The 15,945-nt window shown below is 46.5% G+C and overlaps 1 protein-coding gene and 1 non-coding gene across 2 annotated transcripts; both read right to left on the reverse strand.

Moving 5' to 3' along the window:
- Positions 1-239: 239 nt before the first annotated feature.
- LOC136767391 (maestro heat-like repeat-containing protein family member 1) lies at positions 240-5,420 on the reverse strand. The gene is made up of 19 exons (XM_066721151.1): positions 5,330-5,420; positions 5,077-5,231; positions 4,643-4,783; positions 4,294-4,386; positions 4,110-4,203; positions 3,897-4,010; positions 3,607-3,707; positions 3,382-3,521; positions 3,148-3,265; positions 2,828-3,051; positions 2,624-2,738; positions 2,400-2,528; positions 2,098-2,289; positions 1,835-1,984; positions 1,555-1,683; positions 1,336-1,438; positions 1,155-1,220; positions 784-968; positions 240-466 (listed from the first exon to the last, which is right to left on the reverse strand). The coding sequence occupies exons 1-18, from the start codon at positions 5,418-5,420 to the stop codon at positions 826-828; spliced, it is 2,298 nt and encodes a 765-aa protein (XP_066577248.1). The 3' UTR covers positions 240-466; positions 784-825.
- Positions 5,421-13,244: 7,824 nt separating this feature from the next.
- Positions 13,245-13,317, reverse strand: trnaf-gaa (transfer RNA phenylalanine (anticodon GAA)). The gene has a single exon. It is a non-coding gene; the product is annotated as a tRNA-Phe (tRNA).
- Between the last annotated feature and the right edge of the window lie 2,628 nt (positions 13,318-15,945).

Raw genomic sequence — 15,945 nt, forward strand, 5'->3', positions numbered from 1 at the left:
AAAAACTCTCAACGCGTTGCAAGAGAAACCGCATTATATCGAACACACAAATGGAATGGGACAAAGTCCTGTGTGTCAGTGTGATGATCTCAGCAAAGGGTTCACTATGTTTCCCCCCAGCTGTACGAACCTCTGCCCAAAGCAAAGCTGCCCCCCACGCTGCCCCTGCCAGAACGAGGGGCGCTGCCAGGGCCTGGACGGTAAGTGTGTAGGAAGACCAAGGATTGCAACTCAAAATGCAAAATCTCAAAACTTAAAGTTAAAATCCAGCCGAATGAGATAAGAATGAGCATCTTAATAACGACCCGAGTCGCCGCACATACTCGCCGGTCGCCGCAGCCGTAGGTGCCCAGGGGGCAGGGGTCCTAGCAGCGGGAGTCACTGTAGCCGGGCAGGGAGCGGTAGGCTCCGGTCAGGGGGTTGCACTGACCTCCGTTCTCACACTGGAAGGCCCGGCCATCACAGGCTGCAAGACAGCAACGGCGATACAGGGTTACACTGACCACACGACTGCTGGCCTGGAGGGTCATTTGTGCCGACATTTAAAAAATAAAAACTTATATAAATAAATAAATAGCCCCCGCATATAAATTCAGTCCCAGCAGACATGGCATGGTTAGACACTCGGGTGTGAATTGTAGGAACTGAAGGAGGGCAGAGATGAGATTTGAAGGCAGCAGTTGCCCAGGGAGTGAGAGTGAGGGCAGAGAGAGGGGACGGGGGCAAGAGAGGTCCGTGGTGTGTCAGAGGACATGATGAGATACAGCGGCCTGATTCGGTTACCCTGTGTAGCTCCTGAGGGGGTGACCATCTCCTCCCTTCTTCTCATGGCCAGCAGCAGAAGAGCCTCTTCCACAAGGGCTCCTTCGCTGGCCTCTGTCGCTGGGAGGCAGTGCAGCACTCCAGGGCCCGAGAGGCACAGCTCCTGACCTGTGCGTCACTCTCCTCCTGCAGGGCCTGCGTCAGAGCTGGAGACACAGGGAGAGGACAGGCTGAACACACAGCTCTGGTGTGTCTGAGTGACAAGAGAGGGCACAGCAACAGGCCGACGCACTCTGTTCCAGCCCAGCAGCAAAGACTGGCTCTTTACACACAGCCAGGACCAGAGCAGCAGTGACATGGTAACACACTGACGCACTCAAGGGCTGCAATACCTCCGACGCTCTGATCCACCCATCGACGACTGAGGAGGGACTGTGGGATGTTTTTAATCAGGGACTCTGTGGGTCAGAGAAAGCAACACTGAGTCACAATTCAGCACAGATCTCAGCTACAATGTGCCTATGAGCTCCATCACGGGCCCATATCCTGCCCAGCTGTGTCTCATCTCCTCACCTGTAAAGACGGCGGCACTGGCTCTGACTTCAGGAAAGCGGCTGCTCAGGCAGTACAGGGCGCAGCTGAAGGACCAGTCCAGGGCCTCAGGGAAATCAGACGCCTAGAGAAGACAGGGATCAGATTCGGGGACTCTCAGCAGACCTGTAACTCAAGAGCCACAAACATGCAGCATCTCTCTGTCCTTAATACGCAACAGAATGGCCATACTGTCCTTACCCAGAATGCAAGGTCGTCCAGGAAGGCGCGAAAGTCCAAAACCCCTTCCTCCTGGTTCTTTGAGATGAGCCTCCTGATGGTGCTCAGTTCTGGCGCTGACCCACTGTTGTTCAAGGTCAGGAGGCAGGCCTACACACGAGACACAAGCTGATCCTCAACACTCTGCACTGATGCCTTGACACAGCGGCACGATCTGAACGGAACATCTCAAATTTTACGTTTTTGGTCACTACCCAACGTTTAAAATGTTATGCCCCAGTGGCCTCTGATCTGCCCTTACCTGGGTCACCTCATTGCTGGGGTCTCGGAAGTGCAGCGCCAGGCACACCAGCGCCCCCTGTAGCTCCCATTTGATGTGGGCCGTCACTGCCTGGCATCGGCACAGCTCACCCAGCACGTTGGCGCCCACACAGCGCAGCTCCGCGTCGTCCTGGAAACAAGCAGGGGGGGGGGGTCAGGCACAGAGTGGTGACAGCACAGCCAGTGACACACTGAGCACAACAGCCTGCAGGCCAGACACCGAAGCCTAAAACAGCAACTCACTCTTTCCCAGAGCACAGTGACCCTGTGCAGGACGTCTGCAGCGACATCCCGGGCGACGCCGTCCCTTCTCAAGTGGGGCAGGACCTGTGAGAGGGAGGACAGAGCTCCCAGGACCGCCTGCCTGTCGGTCACGTCTGTATCCTGCAGGGCCGAGCAGATGATGGCCAGCAGTTCCCGGCTGTGTTCTTCCACCTGCATAGAGACACCCAAAGCACCCTGTCAGCACGTATACCCCCAAAGTGAAGAATTGAAACATCGCCATGTCCGGTGGCAGGCGGTCCTGCATTGCACACTGTCCTTACCTGGGCGGCAGTGGCTCTCCCCAGGCCTTGGTATAGCTGCAGTCTCACAAGCACAGAGGAGTCCTGGGCTTGGCGCTTCAGGGTCTTCACAAGCACGGCCTTCAACTGCTTCTCTGAGCCGCACAGCAGCTGCAAGACAGGAGAGACAGTGAGAGCAGCTCCCCGGCAACGCACAAGCTGGGAGAGCGAGGCGCCGTTAGAGCTGCACACAGAGACACACTCACCTCAGAGAAGAAAGCCGTCGCCGTGACTCTGTGCTGCTCCCGGTCAGAGCTCAGGAAAGGGACAAGGACCTTCACGATGCCTGGGAGCTGCAGGCCACCGTGCTGAGCCATGGCCCTGGAGGACAAAGGGACAGCTAGTGAGCAGACAATAAATATGAATATGTTCCTGTCAGTGCAGTCTGTGATGAATAGAGAGACCCGTACCTGGCCAGGAGACGGACCCCCTCGGTGTGGCTCTTGGAGCTCCACAGCAAAGCCCAGGCCGCCTCCTGCTCCAGTTGCTCCATCACTGTCCCCAACTGGGCCTGGAGAAGTAGGGCCCGCACAGCCAGCATGGTTTCTCCGAGGATCTCACTGTGGCCCATCTGCAGAAGGAGGGCCCCAAATGGTTGGGGGGCGGCTAGCAGCTCCTGCACAGCACAGGTCACCTGACACAGGGAGAGACACACAGGGTCACACTCAGAGAGAAGGCACCCAATTTACAGCACTATATCTTTGAAAGCGTCACAGAGAGATGTACTCACAGTCAGGGTTTCGTGCCCAGCGGGCGAGGTGCTCATGAGTTTTCTCATGAGGAACGCCAGCAGCCTGCGGGACAACTTGCCCTCAGCACCCAAGGCCCTCCACAGCGCACAGATGGAGCTGGGGGAGACAGAGACCCAGTGAGACAGACACACAGGAGCTACTCGCTGTGACACACGAGCCGATCAACACTGCGGCCAGCCACTGTGAAAGACAGACCCTTGTGTGTGGCTTACCTGTCCAGCGGCAGGGCTCGGCTTAGCAGCATCACGGCGAGCACCTCCGGGCGCCCAGACACGAGGCGGACGACCACTCTCAGCTGCCGGTTAGTCAGGTGGAGCAGGCAGGGCTGCAGTGATTCCAGGATCTCAGAGACCTGGAGGACAGATGAGACAGGCGCTCAGTGTGCCGCCCAGCGTAGCGAGAGGAAACACGGCGAGAGACTCCAAACTGACCCTTACCTGCCTTGTCAGCTCAGCTCGACGGGCCTCCAGGACACGAAAGCAGACGGAGCTACAGTCCTGGGGGAAGGAGGGCTGGCCTGGAATGGACTGGGTGTTCCCTGTAATCAAATTTGAGGTTTGGTAGGGAAAGGACAGGACAAATTAATCGATCACAGAGATCAGTAGAAACAATACAGTTACAGGCTGAGAGTGTGTGTGTTTCGAAGTGTTGCTGATGACAGCAGCAGGTCAGACAGCACTGAGAGCACAGTAGCGCAGTGGGACAGGACGGGGGGACAGGACGGTACCTGCAGCGATGAGGAGGTGGGCAAGAATCAGCCCGGACGCAGCCCGGCTCGGCTCACTGACGCTTGTCATCTGCTGAATAATGAATCTGGCGACCATCTTTGGGAAGGCGGTGGCTGTGGGAATAAGGCAGGCAGCACAGAGCAGTGAGGTCACGACACAGGCCAGCGGATCAGAACCAGGACCCTCTCCTGAGTGAAAGAAGAGAGACGTACCGAGGAGTGGAATGGGGCTCAGGAACACGCTGTGCTCGTCCGTGGGCAGCTGGCTCTCCCGACGGGCGCGCATCTGAAGGAGACGGGCGCGGACCTGAAGGAGAAAGATGTGGTCACTGCAAACCCAGGGGGAGGCGTCGCTCCACTGCACAGAGTCGGCACAACAGAGCAGGGTCTGACCTACCTCCTGGTGCAAGCTCCTCAGCAGGACGTCCACAGAGGAGCGGATTATATTACGGTCCGAGCCCAAGGCCGCCAGGACGATGTAGCGCGCATTCTACAATAAAGAAACACAAACTGCACTGTGGGCTGGGTTCACAGACCCCAATCAGCATGACTCAAGGGCTCCTCAGCATATGTTTGCGAATCTGGCTACGAGCTTTTAACTTCTAAGACAAAGTATCAACCTAAAAACTGTATAAGAAACTAAACCAAACCCTTATCCTGATGTTAAACATAAAACCAAGCCTTTAATCTGGAGCCGGTCTGATCTATCCCACCCCTGCTACCCCAGTCAGCAGAGAAAGCCCTACCTGGACCAGGACTTCACCATTCGAGCTGCGTTTGTACAGCGCCACTGTGGTGTTGATCAGCCCGCTCAGTCTGGCCCCGAGATTCGCAGGGCACAGCAGGGGTGTCAGGGCAGCCATGGCAGCCACTACTGCCTCATGCACCTTCAGGATGGACACAGAGACCGGTCAGTGTGGGCAACGCCAAGAGGGCAAAAGAGCAACAATTCAGAACAAGGGGGAGAGATGGTAGTACGTTAGGATTATCAGTATACAGGGTGTACAGTGATTTATACTGTGGCAATCCTCTCCCTGTAGATAACTCACCCTCCCCAACACATTGTGCCTCAGAACCAGCTGGCAGAGGATCACTGGGCCATAAATCCTGACTGGCCATGTGTGGAGCTGGATGGTTTACCAGTCCATGATTGACAATCACATTTCCCAGCGGCCCATACCTGCAGGTTCAAGACTTCCACTATGTACCACCTCTGCAAAGTTGAGTATGCAGTGCCCATGACTGGAGAGAAGTCCTGCTTCCTCAGGGTGGGGTCAGCGCTCCCTCTGGGGCCAGAAATGAACTCCTGAATGCTCTCAGAGAAGTTTGTGAGCACTGGGAAATGATAAACAGACACCGGGGTCACCCTCCATGCGACACACACGCTTCACTGATATCTGTCCTTCCAGGAGTCAGCTGCAACCTTCACTCACCTGAGCATAGCACCATCCTGACCTCTGACTCGGTGGCCCTGATGAGCACAGGATTCAGCCCCTGGATAATGTCCCTGAGACGAGGCACCATTCCGGACACTGCACACACACACACACACACACACACACACACAACAGGTGGTTACGGGTCTTCAAAAAACAGGTCAGTTCCCTGTTGTAAGAACAGTGGCTTCAGGAATCGAAGCAGCAGGCAGACTCACCATTTGCTCATGACAGACGTCCCAAAAAGGTCAGCCATATGGGGTCTGGTTGCACATCTATCCTGTACAAAATTTCCAGAGCTGCCAAGATCTCCTGGAGAAAACGGGATCCTAGGGCCAGCAGGATGTCACTGGTTGCTTGCTGTGTGTCAGGAGGCACGTTCTGGGTCAGAGGAATCATTATACAAAAAAACAGCAAGGTCTTTGTCTAATGTGCATGTTTCAGAGCACCTCACAGGAGGGAGTGACTCACCGGATCCCTGCCCATCATTCCAGCTGCCATAGTGATGACCTTCCCGGCTGTGGAGGGGCTTATGGCCTCAATCTGGCTTGTCAGCAGCTTTCCCATGGCCTGCAGGAAGGGGGTCTCATGGTGCACCTGAGCAAAGGAACACAGGAGAAGGAGCTCAAGAGCGGTGTGACACAGAGCACCCAACACTGAGCCCTGCATCACTCCGAAGAACCATTACAATACAAAAAGGCCTCGCGAGGATCAATGTCTCTCTTCTCTGCATGATTGACAGCGTTACAGCCTTGAACCCTCTGTGCACAACGACACTGAGAGGTGTATGGATTGCCAAAAACTCAGCCACACAATGTACACACTTTATAAGCTGCCAAATCAACTCCAGAAAACATAAAAAACTCAGAAGGCATGATTCCTACTGACAGACAAGTCCCAAGTCTCACCCAGTGGTCCCTCTGCAAGTAACCGACACACCACAAACAGAAGTCGTCTGGGTGGGCCACGTCGGAGAAAGCCACTATCTTCTCCTGCAGCTCTTGCTCGGGGGCCTCTGCGTCAAGGGCACGCTGGAGAGCAAACATCTTCACTGAGGAGACAATACCAAGAAATAAATATGGTCAAGATCAAGTCCAGCACATACTTATAGAACAGCAGCAACACGTGGACGATCAGACATTCTGCTGTCTGTCACTGGAGTCTTCAATTAAGCGCAGACCTCATGTCTGTAATTCCTCTGTAGGATACTCCGAAAATACATGTGCAGATGAAATCCAAATATCAGATATTTAAAGGAAGAGCTCCAAACTGAGGATTGTATTTCTTGTTACTAGTCAATAAAAAGGACTCAAAACAAATAGGCAACTCACCTAAGGCCTCAAAACCATCCATCTTGGTGTGGTAATACTAAATTAAAACAGAAGAATTCTGGGTTATGTTTCATTTCACTTTATTGATTGAATTATTTTGTGTGATTAAACATAGTATGCTGACCATTGGTGCATTAGAGTGAAAAAAATCAAGTCAAAGAATGATAAAGTGTAATTTATGGTTGTGAAGCAAAGATATGTCTGAGTCCAGATCTGCCCGACTTCATATATGCCTACAATAATCTTTAACAAATTAAAACAAAAGCCTTCTGTTAATACTTATATTTACATCAATTTCAACGTTTTATTGTTGTACTTTGTCAAATTAATTTACTAAAGCAATGTAAGCAACGGGGTATATTACTCATTCAAGAATTGTGTGTGTGTGTTGGAAAGGGGCATTTGGAGGTGTGATTGCCCCCCCCTGGAATCTGGACTTTGACTGTACCTTGACCAAGAAATTTGGACCCTGACACAAAATAACTGACTACCCCTGCACTAAAATAAAAGTGTCTATTGTACACAATTTGAAATACGTTTTATATTAAATTTAACACTATTATCCAGTACAGCCTAATGAGACTCGCATCTAAATAAGCAGATTCATAAAGTGCACGATGACCATTTCATCTGAACAGAAACGCATTTGCTAAGTCATAATCACACAACTGCTTTGGTCGGAATCCGTAATGAACTAAATCCACAGACGCTCCTTCGCGTCAGGTTGGCGCGTCTCTGTGACGTCATAGTTTGCTCGTTAGTGGTGACGCGTATGTCTCTCAGCGTCGCAGCAGGTCGAGAGACGGATAATAACAATATATCACAGCTTTTTCTAGATGAAAAAAAATTCTTAAATGTAAATATGGATTTTGTGAAATGCCTGTCGAGTTCTTTCCCCACTAAAACACCAAGCATTAATCATCGAGCCAGCGGTCAAACAGCCAAGTATATCTCTGTCCCCGCAGTGCGATCCTGCAACTTGGGCGCCATCTTGTGTACCCCGCGTCCAGCTGCAGGACACATGTCCCGCCACACTAGCGCACAGGGCCCGCAATCACCCGGAGAAGACAGCCAGCTATGGCAAGCCAGATTATCATTCAGAGATTTCTACGAATGACTTCCTATTCATTTAGACACGTCTCTAAATCATTCGCCATATCTTCAAATGACTTCCTGTATTTTGCCTTAGATTATCACTTCCTGTTTCCTCATTCAGTTACATAGAAATAAATGTATTAGTTAACAGGAAGTGATAATCTTGGGCTACATACAGGAAGTGATTTGAAGATCTCGAAATGATTTAGAGATCTCCAAATAAATATGAAGTCATTTGCAGATATCGCTAAATCATTTAAAGATATCTGCAAATCATTTAGAGATATCTCTAAATGTACTTTTAAATGAGATATCTGCAATTATTTGAAAACATCTTGAAATATTTGCAGATATCTTTAAATGATTTAGAGATATCTTGAAATATTTGCAGATATTTTTAAATTAATTAAAAAATATCTCTAAATTATAATTTGGCTCGCCATACCCATCTCCTTCGACAACACTGAGTTACTAGATATTATGTCATTTACAAATAGGCAGATGGGAGATGAAAGAAGTTGTTGAATATATACACTGCATATTGTTTCGCTTTTTCAGAGGAGGAATGCAGCTTGCAGAACTTAGTTCAAAACTAACATGGGTGTTGGTATTCAGAACTCACCAGGACTTGGCCATCCTTAGTTTTTGGACCTTATAACAGGGATGTTTTGCACTTTTAGTTTTCCTTATTATGTTTTGAAGACAGGCTGTGGGGGTGATGTTCATTGCTGTAGTCACGCAGGCAGACGCACAACCTTTAGCAAAAGTATCAAAAGAAAACCAAAACAATGAACAAACCTTCAAAACTGTGCAAAACATGCAGGAAGAATCTCTCACAACCTCTCTCTGTCCCAGAGGTCTCCTACAAATCTTATATAGCCTGGCCTCAATAGAACCTCCCCCTGACTACACCATTCAACACTAAAACAAGGTCTCTATCAATACATAGTCCACATGTCCAATAATAACTATTAAATGAAAGATAAAATACCCAGGAGGTCGTCTAAATACACATTCCTGAACAAGATCATTTTACCTTCATGAAACTCTGAATATATATGCCGATCAGCCATAGCATTATGACCACCTGCCTAATATTGTGTAGGTCCCAAAACAGCCCTGACCCATCATGGCATGGACTCCACTAGACCTCTGAAGGTGTGCTCTGGTATCTGGTACCAAGACGTTAGCAGCAGATCCTTTAAGTCCTGTAAGTTTCGAGGTGGGGCCTCCATGGATCGGACTTGTTTGTCCAGCACGTCCCACAGATGCTAGATTGGATTGACATCTATTCAAAGTCAACACCTTGAACTCGTGATTCATCAGAGCAGGCCACCTTCTTCCATTGCTCCGTGGTCCAGTTCTGATGCTCACGTGCCCATTGTAGGCACTTTCGGCAGTGGACAGGGGTCAGCATGGGCACCCTGACTGGTCTGCGGCTACGCAGCCCCATACGCAACAACCTGCGATGCACTGTGTGTTCTGACACCTTTCTATCAGAACCAGCATTAAGTTTTCAAGCAATTTGAGCTACAGTAGCTCGTCTGTTGGATCGGACCACACGGGCCAGCCTTTGCTCCCCACGTGCATCAATGAGCCTTGGCCGCCCATGACCCTGTCGCCAGTTCACTGCTTGTCCTTCCTTGGACCACTTTTGATAGGTACTGACCACTGCAGACTGGGAACACCCCACAAGAGCTGCATTTTTAGAGATGCTCTGACCCAGTCGTCTAGCCATCACAATTTGGCCCTTGTCAAAGTCGCTCAGATCCTTACGCTGGCCCATTTTTCCTGCTTCTAACACATCAACTTTGAGGACAAAATGTTCACTTGCTGTCTAATATATCCCACCCACTGACAGGTGCCATGATAACGAGATTATCAGTGTTATTCTCTTCACCTGTCAGTGGTCATAATGCTATGGCTGATAGGTGTATATATATATATATATATATATATATATATATATATATATATATATATATATATATATATATACATTCAATGTGGGCAGTTACTAGTACAGCACCTATTTTGTGGACATACCTTTATAAATCCCTGGAACAACACACCCCCTAAAGTGCACATTCCCCAGCATACATGTCATCATTTATTTAAACTCATCGATGAATATGTATATATGTAAATGTATGGTTTCAGCAATTATTAATTTCTATAGAAACATGATGCATTTGTCAACTTTTTAAAATACATTTTATAATATTGTTTTTGTAAACCATGATTGTCAGTGCTTTTATGTGTTTTAGACACACACACACACACACACAGGCACACACACATATACACACATACGTGTATTACTCAGGAAATCTGGTAACCCTAAAATGAACCCAGTGTTTTTGATGTATTATTTTTGTATCGTATTATTGAATATTTAAGGAAGAGCACATCCAGCACAGAAGACAGATAGAAAATAAGCGATAGAACAATTAGAAAGGTTTCGTTTTTCTAAATGAAACAATGCATGCATATATATGTACAATAACTATAAATAAGGTTATAGATCATTTATAAGCAACCGGGCAAGGAGCGCTATGAAACGAGTTTCTGGTGAGTTATGAGTTATGTTTTTATGTTTCAAGAAATAAGCTAGAAACGAAATACGTTTGTATTATGTGTTCACTGTTGTAAAGCCAGCCAGAATGAACTGGACATCTTGTGAATTTGAGTTGTTAAAGCAGGCAGAACTGGTGAGGACATTGTTTATCTGATCGATGGTTTGTGTGAGTTTGCGTGTCTTTTCAAGGTAAAGAATCGTCCATTGTGGTGATGCACCGTGCATGGGACACAAGCCGGCTAATACTGTAATATACACAGGCTGACAGACAGTCTAATACTACAGTCAAGAGCAGTCGTAGGAAAGAGAGAAAGGGCAATACGTTTCGATTACAGATCATTTGATTAACACACACGTGTATTTTATGTTGTGATCTGAAAGAGGGAGACGATGTGCAGTGTTTCATTGGTTTGTTTTGCAAAGAGATGGATAGATGTGTAAAACAGTAATTTGAATCACTGTGGCAGTAACTTCACCCAGGGAAAACGTTTTAAAGTATAATTTAATCAAGGCTTTATTTCCAAGTAGCCTGCTGGCTTGATAGGCATGCTCTTATGCACATGGCACATCCCTGTATTCATGCTGGAGTTGTCCCATCTAGTGGGGACATTGGGAACTACCAGTCCTCCCTTTTAAGCTTTGAATTTACTCCAAACATCAACTGCAATAACCCAGGTAAAACATCATACCTTGTAACTGCCACCACTTTGTTATATGTAACTTAATTAATGAACAACTTGTACTGTTACTGTAAAATACCCATAACTAATACCATCCTTTAGATGTCAGCTGAAAGTTTTGAAAGTGACTTGGTACCCTTGTATCTCTTTGCGCCCCCATCTCAGTGCTGGTCCCCTCTTGTGGTTTTGAAACTGCGAGTCCCCTAGTCACCGGAGGAATGATCTCTGCTTGCGTGTCCTGCGCACTGGGGACAATGTCCTGAAGCGTGTCCTCTACTGGTGGTGGCACAGTGATGGAGGGTTTGTGACTCGGAAAGGACAAATCCGCTGTCTGGCCATTTTCAGTGTCCACCGATCCCTGTAGTCTGGAGTGCAACTGGTCCACATGTCTCCTTACCACCCTTCAATCCCCCAGCCTGACTTTGTGGGACACAAGTCCCGCTGTAGTTTCAGTGAATGCAGGGATCCATTTTGGCTGAGATTCCTGGTTGTAACGAGCTCTTTAAAATACCTAAGTATGCTCTCAGCTCTGTTACATTGGCTGGTGTGGGTGCATTTTGGATTGCCTTTACCTTATCTTGTATGGGATGTAGTCCCGTTGCGTCCACCTTGTGCCCCAGAAACACCGCCTCACTGCCCATAAAGGTGCACTTTCTCCTCTTTAGCCAGAGTCCTGCGTTTTCCAGCCAGAGAAGTACATCTGTAAGGGTCTGCAGATGCTCCTGATCAGTTTGTCCCATCAGGAGGATGTCATCCAGAAAGATGGCCACATGTGAAATGCCTTGCAAGAGCCCCTCCATGGTTCTCCGAAATATTGCAGGCTTGAGGATATTCCAAAAGGTAAGACATTGTACGTGTACAGGCCCTTGTGTGTATGTACTGTCACACTCCTCATCCACAGCAATGCGATGATATGCGTGGCTCATATCTAATTTGGTCAGTTTCTCTCCACCTGCTGTGATTGTCGCGTGACGAACCTTCGAAGGTTTGTAAAAACCTCAGCAGGTCTGGAGACGGGACCTTCGAAGACCCAGTTTCTCCTGGAAAACCCATCGCAGCTCCAGCGCACGCGCAGCACCACTACACCGTTTGGAACGGATGACCATTCATGAACTTTCATCCAGCGACGACAACGTCAGCCATCGCACCGCGGCTCTACCTCTCCACACACACTGGACGCTGTGCACTGAGCTGCTTTTGAACTGCAGGAGTGGTAGGACAAAATGATTGAGACAAAGCATTTCATGTCTTTTTGTATTTTGTTATTGGAATTTACTGATTGCTAATTATTTCTTAAGAGGGAAATAACAAAGCAAAGTAAAATACCATTCAAGGAAAGTCATACCACTGGTATGTTTTTTATTCAGGGGGTTAGTATTGTACTGTGCCACAACTTGCACAACCAGTCTCCTAGCGCACCTAAGATCCCTGGACCTGTTACACACAAATGTAGGGTTACAACAGCATAACACAAGCATACGTTGTCTCTTCATACAATTAATCTGCATTCATTTCATTTAGGCTTAAATATTTAATCTACCTTTTTCTTCTCCACGAAATTAAATAATTATTCATTTTTTGATATTAGAAATATAAAGTTAATTGTGCATATGAATTACATACAGATAGATATGTAGTCTTTATTTGTTGTGTGTTCTTGTTTATATATGGAGTATCACCTGTGCTCCCACCAAAATAACTGCGGGGCAGTCTTTTATTCTGACTGTGTTTAGACATATTGATTCAGTTCTTGTCCTTCAGAATAGGCGTGAGTGTGTTCCTGGGTGGTAAAAGATCCCTTGCCAGTAACAATAATAGTAACAATCTCTGGCTCAAGAGGCTAGTGCCTTATCCATTAGTCCACTGGGGCTCAGTCAGGTAGTTTCTGAACATGGAAAAAAAAAAAAAAAAAATTATAATAGTAATAATAATAATAATAATAATAATAATAATACAGCGCGCAACAGAATGGAAACAGTATAATGAAGTGAATAGTTACAGGAATTGTACCGTCAGCAGTAACACAGGGTTGCAGGAGTCATTGCAAAGCCTGCAGTGTAAAGTGAACAAGGAGCCTGTCGTTGATTTCGCCTAGAGTTGTATTTGCAAAAGGGCTTTGAATCAATTACCTTTGAATCGGAGCACAGTGCACTCTAGCTGCAAAATGGAGGCGCACACATGTGCAATACATGGGCTCCTTGTGCTTTCTGAACATATTCCTCATAAAATGCCAAAACCCAGGATTGAACCAGGGACCTTTAGATCTTCAGTCTAACGCTCTCCCAACTTAGCTATTTCAGCCAAATACAGCAACATTCATTGAGATATCAACTGTTTTCCATGACGTCAGGAATGGCTCCATTTAAACATAGCCGCACAAGTCAGGATGGCTGAGTTATTGTTCAGAATTTTTGTATTAAATGTTACTAGGTGTTTGAGTATGCTCTGTGTATGTTCTGTCTTTTTCATGCTACTAGGGTGTTACTATTATTGGCCTTTCCTCTCTTTCTTTCCTCCCTCTATCTCCCTGTTTGAGTTTGTTTTTGTACACAGGGTACTCTGCTGATTAGGCTTTGTGTCTTACAGGACTTTCCAGTCTGCCATGTTTTTAATTTCTTTACTGATGTTTGTATTTCTTGAGATAACTAGTTTTACTCGGCCGAACAACAACCGACTTGATTTCTTATTAGGATTTGACTATTGCATTACCATAGAAACTTAGTGTCCGATATCAGTTTTCTTATTCTGCAACTGTGATGTTATTGAGTGCTGTTATCAACTAACTGTTTGGAGGGACTGTCCTATGGCCTCTGTTGGGAGAGTCTGTTGGAAGGATTCCCCAATAACACTCTCCTGGATGTGTGAGGCCTCTTGATTATGGTTAATATGACATGTTGAATATTTGTATGGAACCTCCTCCCTTCTTTATCTCTGCTGATGCTACATTGCATTTCCATTCCACTGATGATCATTTATGATTTCTCCCCAAACCTTTCCAATGATTTAGGTTTAAACCCACAGGAGCAGTACACAATGGCTGTGTATTGCTTTGGAACTCCTAGCTACATGTTGTCATTTCCAGACAGCCTTTATGACTACAACAACTGACTGTTGCACTAAAGTGTCTTTCATGGCTTATTCGTGTTCCACTCTCTGAGGGCGACACACCCATTTCCGTCATGACAGCACTTTATCCACAGGATGCCAAGGAGGCTACATAGGTGTCTACTACACAAATGGTGCGTCTTGACTTAATTGCTCGCATACCGGTTCGGCCCACTGATGTGCCCTACAAGATACCGACAGCGTGTCTTCCAGTGACTGACACACTGCACACTGATCAATGGAGGCCTGGGTGCTTACTGACCGCACCTTGGTGGCATGGGCCACTGGGCCATTAGTGACAAACATTACACCCATTGCCCTGGCTCACAGACCATTTGCTGACACATTACAGACTCTTCCGGATTCCTTGCTCAAAATCTGGATGGAAATATAGCATGGACAATACTAGGGTGCAGCTGGAATCTGCACAGGTCAAAGACCTCCAATTAGTTGGAGCACTGTTTTCATGTTCTTCTGCTCTTTTTCTTGCTGAGTTTCTGCTTTCTGTCAATGTTGTTATTTCCAATGTCTTATTTTCTCTGCACCAAGAATCCAGACAGTTATACCAGACTGTCAGAAATACAGATATGGCCACACCCTATTATAACCCTTAAACACACATTCTCCATTATATGATGGCCTTTAATCACCACCAATTAAGCACCTGCTTACACTTTGCCGACCATATCAGGTAACTGCGTACACATAGTCTTACTGATATACACCCTATGGCTACAGGGATAGAGATAGATGATACATAGAATGGGGTGTATTTTTGTTTTTCCACTCATTTCTTCCGCTGTACCTACAGGAGGGACTGAATAACTGCATTTCTTTCCCTTTGTGTCTGTGTAAACAAGGTCACAGTCTCACTGTCTCACTGTGCTCCAGTACTGTGCTATAGCTCAACCCTGATACCTAGAAGACCAGGGTCTGATAAGAAACAGGGCCCACATTTCTCTTTTTTTCTATGTATTTTATCTGCTTAGAAATGTTCAGTCCTGATCATTTATACAATCTCATTCTTAAACATGACCTATTTATCTAAATTGTGTATATATGGATTACCTTTAAATATGTGTATATCTTACTGTCTGTCTGTCTAAATGGAATGAGTATTTTGTACTTTATTATTTTATTATGCTACACTTACTATGCTCTCTTGTAACCTTAATCTGTTTTGCAGTTTGGGGTGTACAGTATTTCACCCTATTCAAACAAAACATTTATTCAGTTACAAAATCTTCAGATGACCATTCAAGTTGAAATCTTTTTAAAGAATATGTCAAGGTAAACACGTTTATACTTTTTTATCCACAGAGAGATATATGTTTGGCACTGGTATTCTTCTAGCACATGTACACCTAACAAAGAAACATAAAATGACATGATGATAATACATGATGTACATAGAACGTTAAGTGATATTACACTATGGTTTTGTGTAAAAACAATGAATGGTAATGTTAGCACGGGAGGGTTTTGTAGTAGGAGGGGATGCCTTTGTGTGATAGTTGTAGGAAAGAAACAAACTTTGAAGGCAATTATTTCTGTCTCTGTGAAGAGTAATATTTCAGGGCTATGTCCCCTGTATGTTTGGCTCCTGTAGGAGATTTCAGACCAAAGCTGCTACACTGTCCTCTCACTCTTGAGCTGGAAACTGCTGCTCTGGCTGCTTCTCAAAGCTTTTCCAAATGCAGTAATCATTGTGGGTCTAAACTTCATTGAGTGTCTACAGGCTAGAGATGTTCTTCATTCCTTCATGTGAATGAAACATTCACTTTATTATAGAGCAAATAAGATATCAAAGGTAATATTTGGTCA

Source organism: Amia ocellicauda, chromosome 14, assembly GCF_036373705.1.
Source record: "Amia ocellicauda isolate fAmiCal2 chromosome 14, fAmiCal2.hap1, whole genome shotgun sequence".
Classification (NCBI taxonomy): Eukaryota; Metazoa; Chordata; class Actinopteri; order Amiiformes; family Amiidae; genus Amia; species Amia ocellicauda.

Excerpts from the sequence above, each read along its gene's own strand:
- LOC136767391 (XM_066721151.1), bottom strand. The coding sequence starts at position 5,420 with ATGGTGCCTCGTCTCAGGGACATTATCCAGGGGCTGAATCCTGTGCTC. Across the intron at positions 5,232-5,329 it reads CAGGATGGTGCTATGCTCAG|TGCTCACAAACTTCTCTGAG; the intron begins GTGAGTGAAGGT and ends ATCATTTCCCAG. Across the intron at positions 3,522-3,606 it reads GAGCTGAGCTGACAAGGCAG|GTCTCTGAGATCCTGGAATC; the intron begins GTAAGGGTCAGT and ends TCTGTCCTCCAG.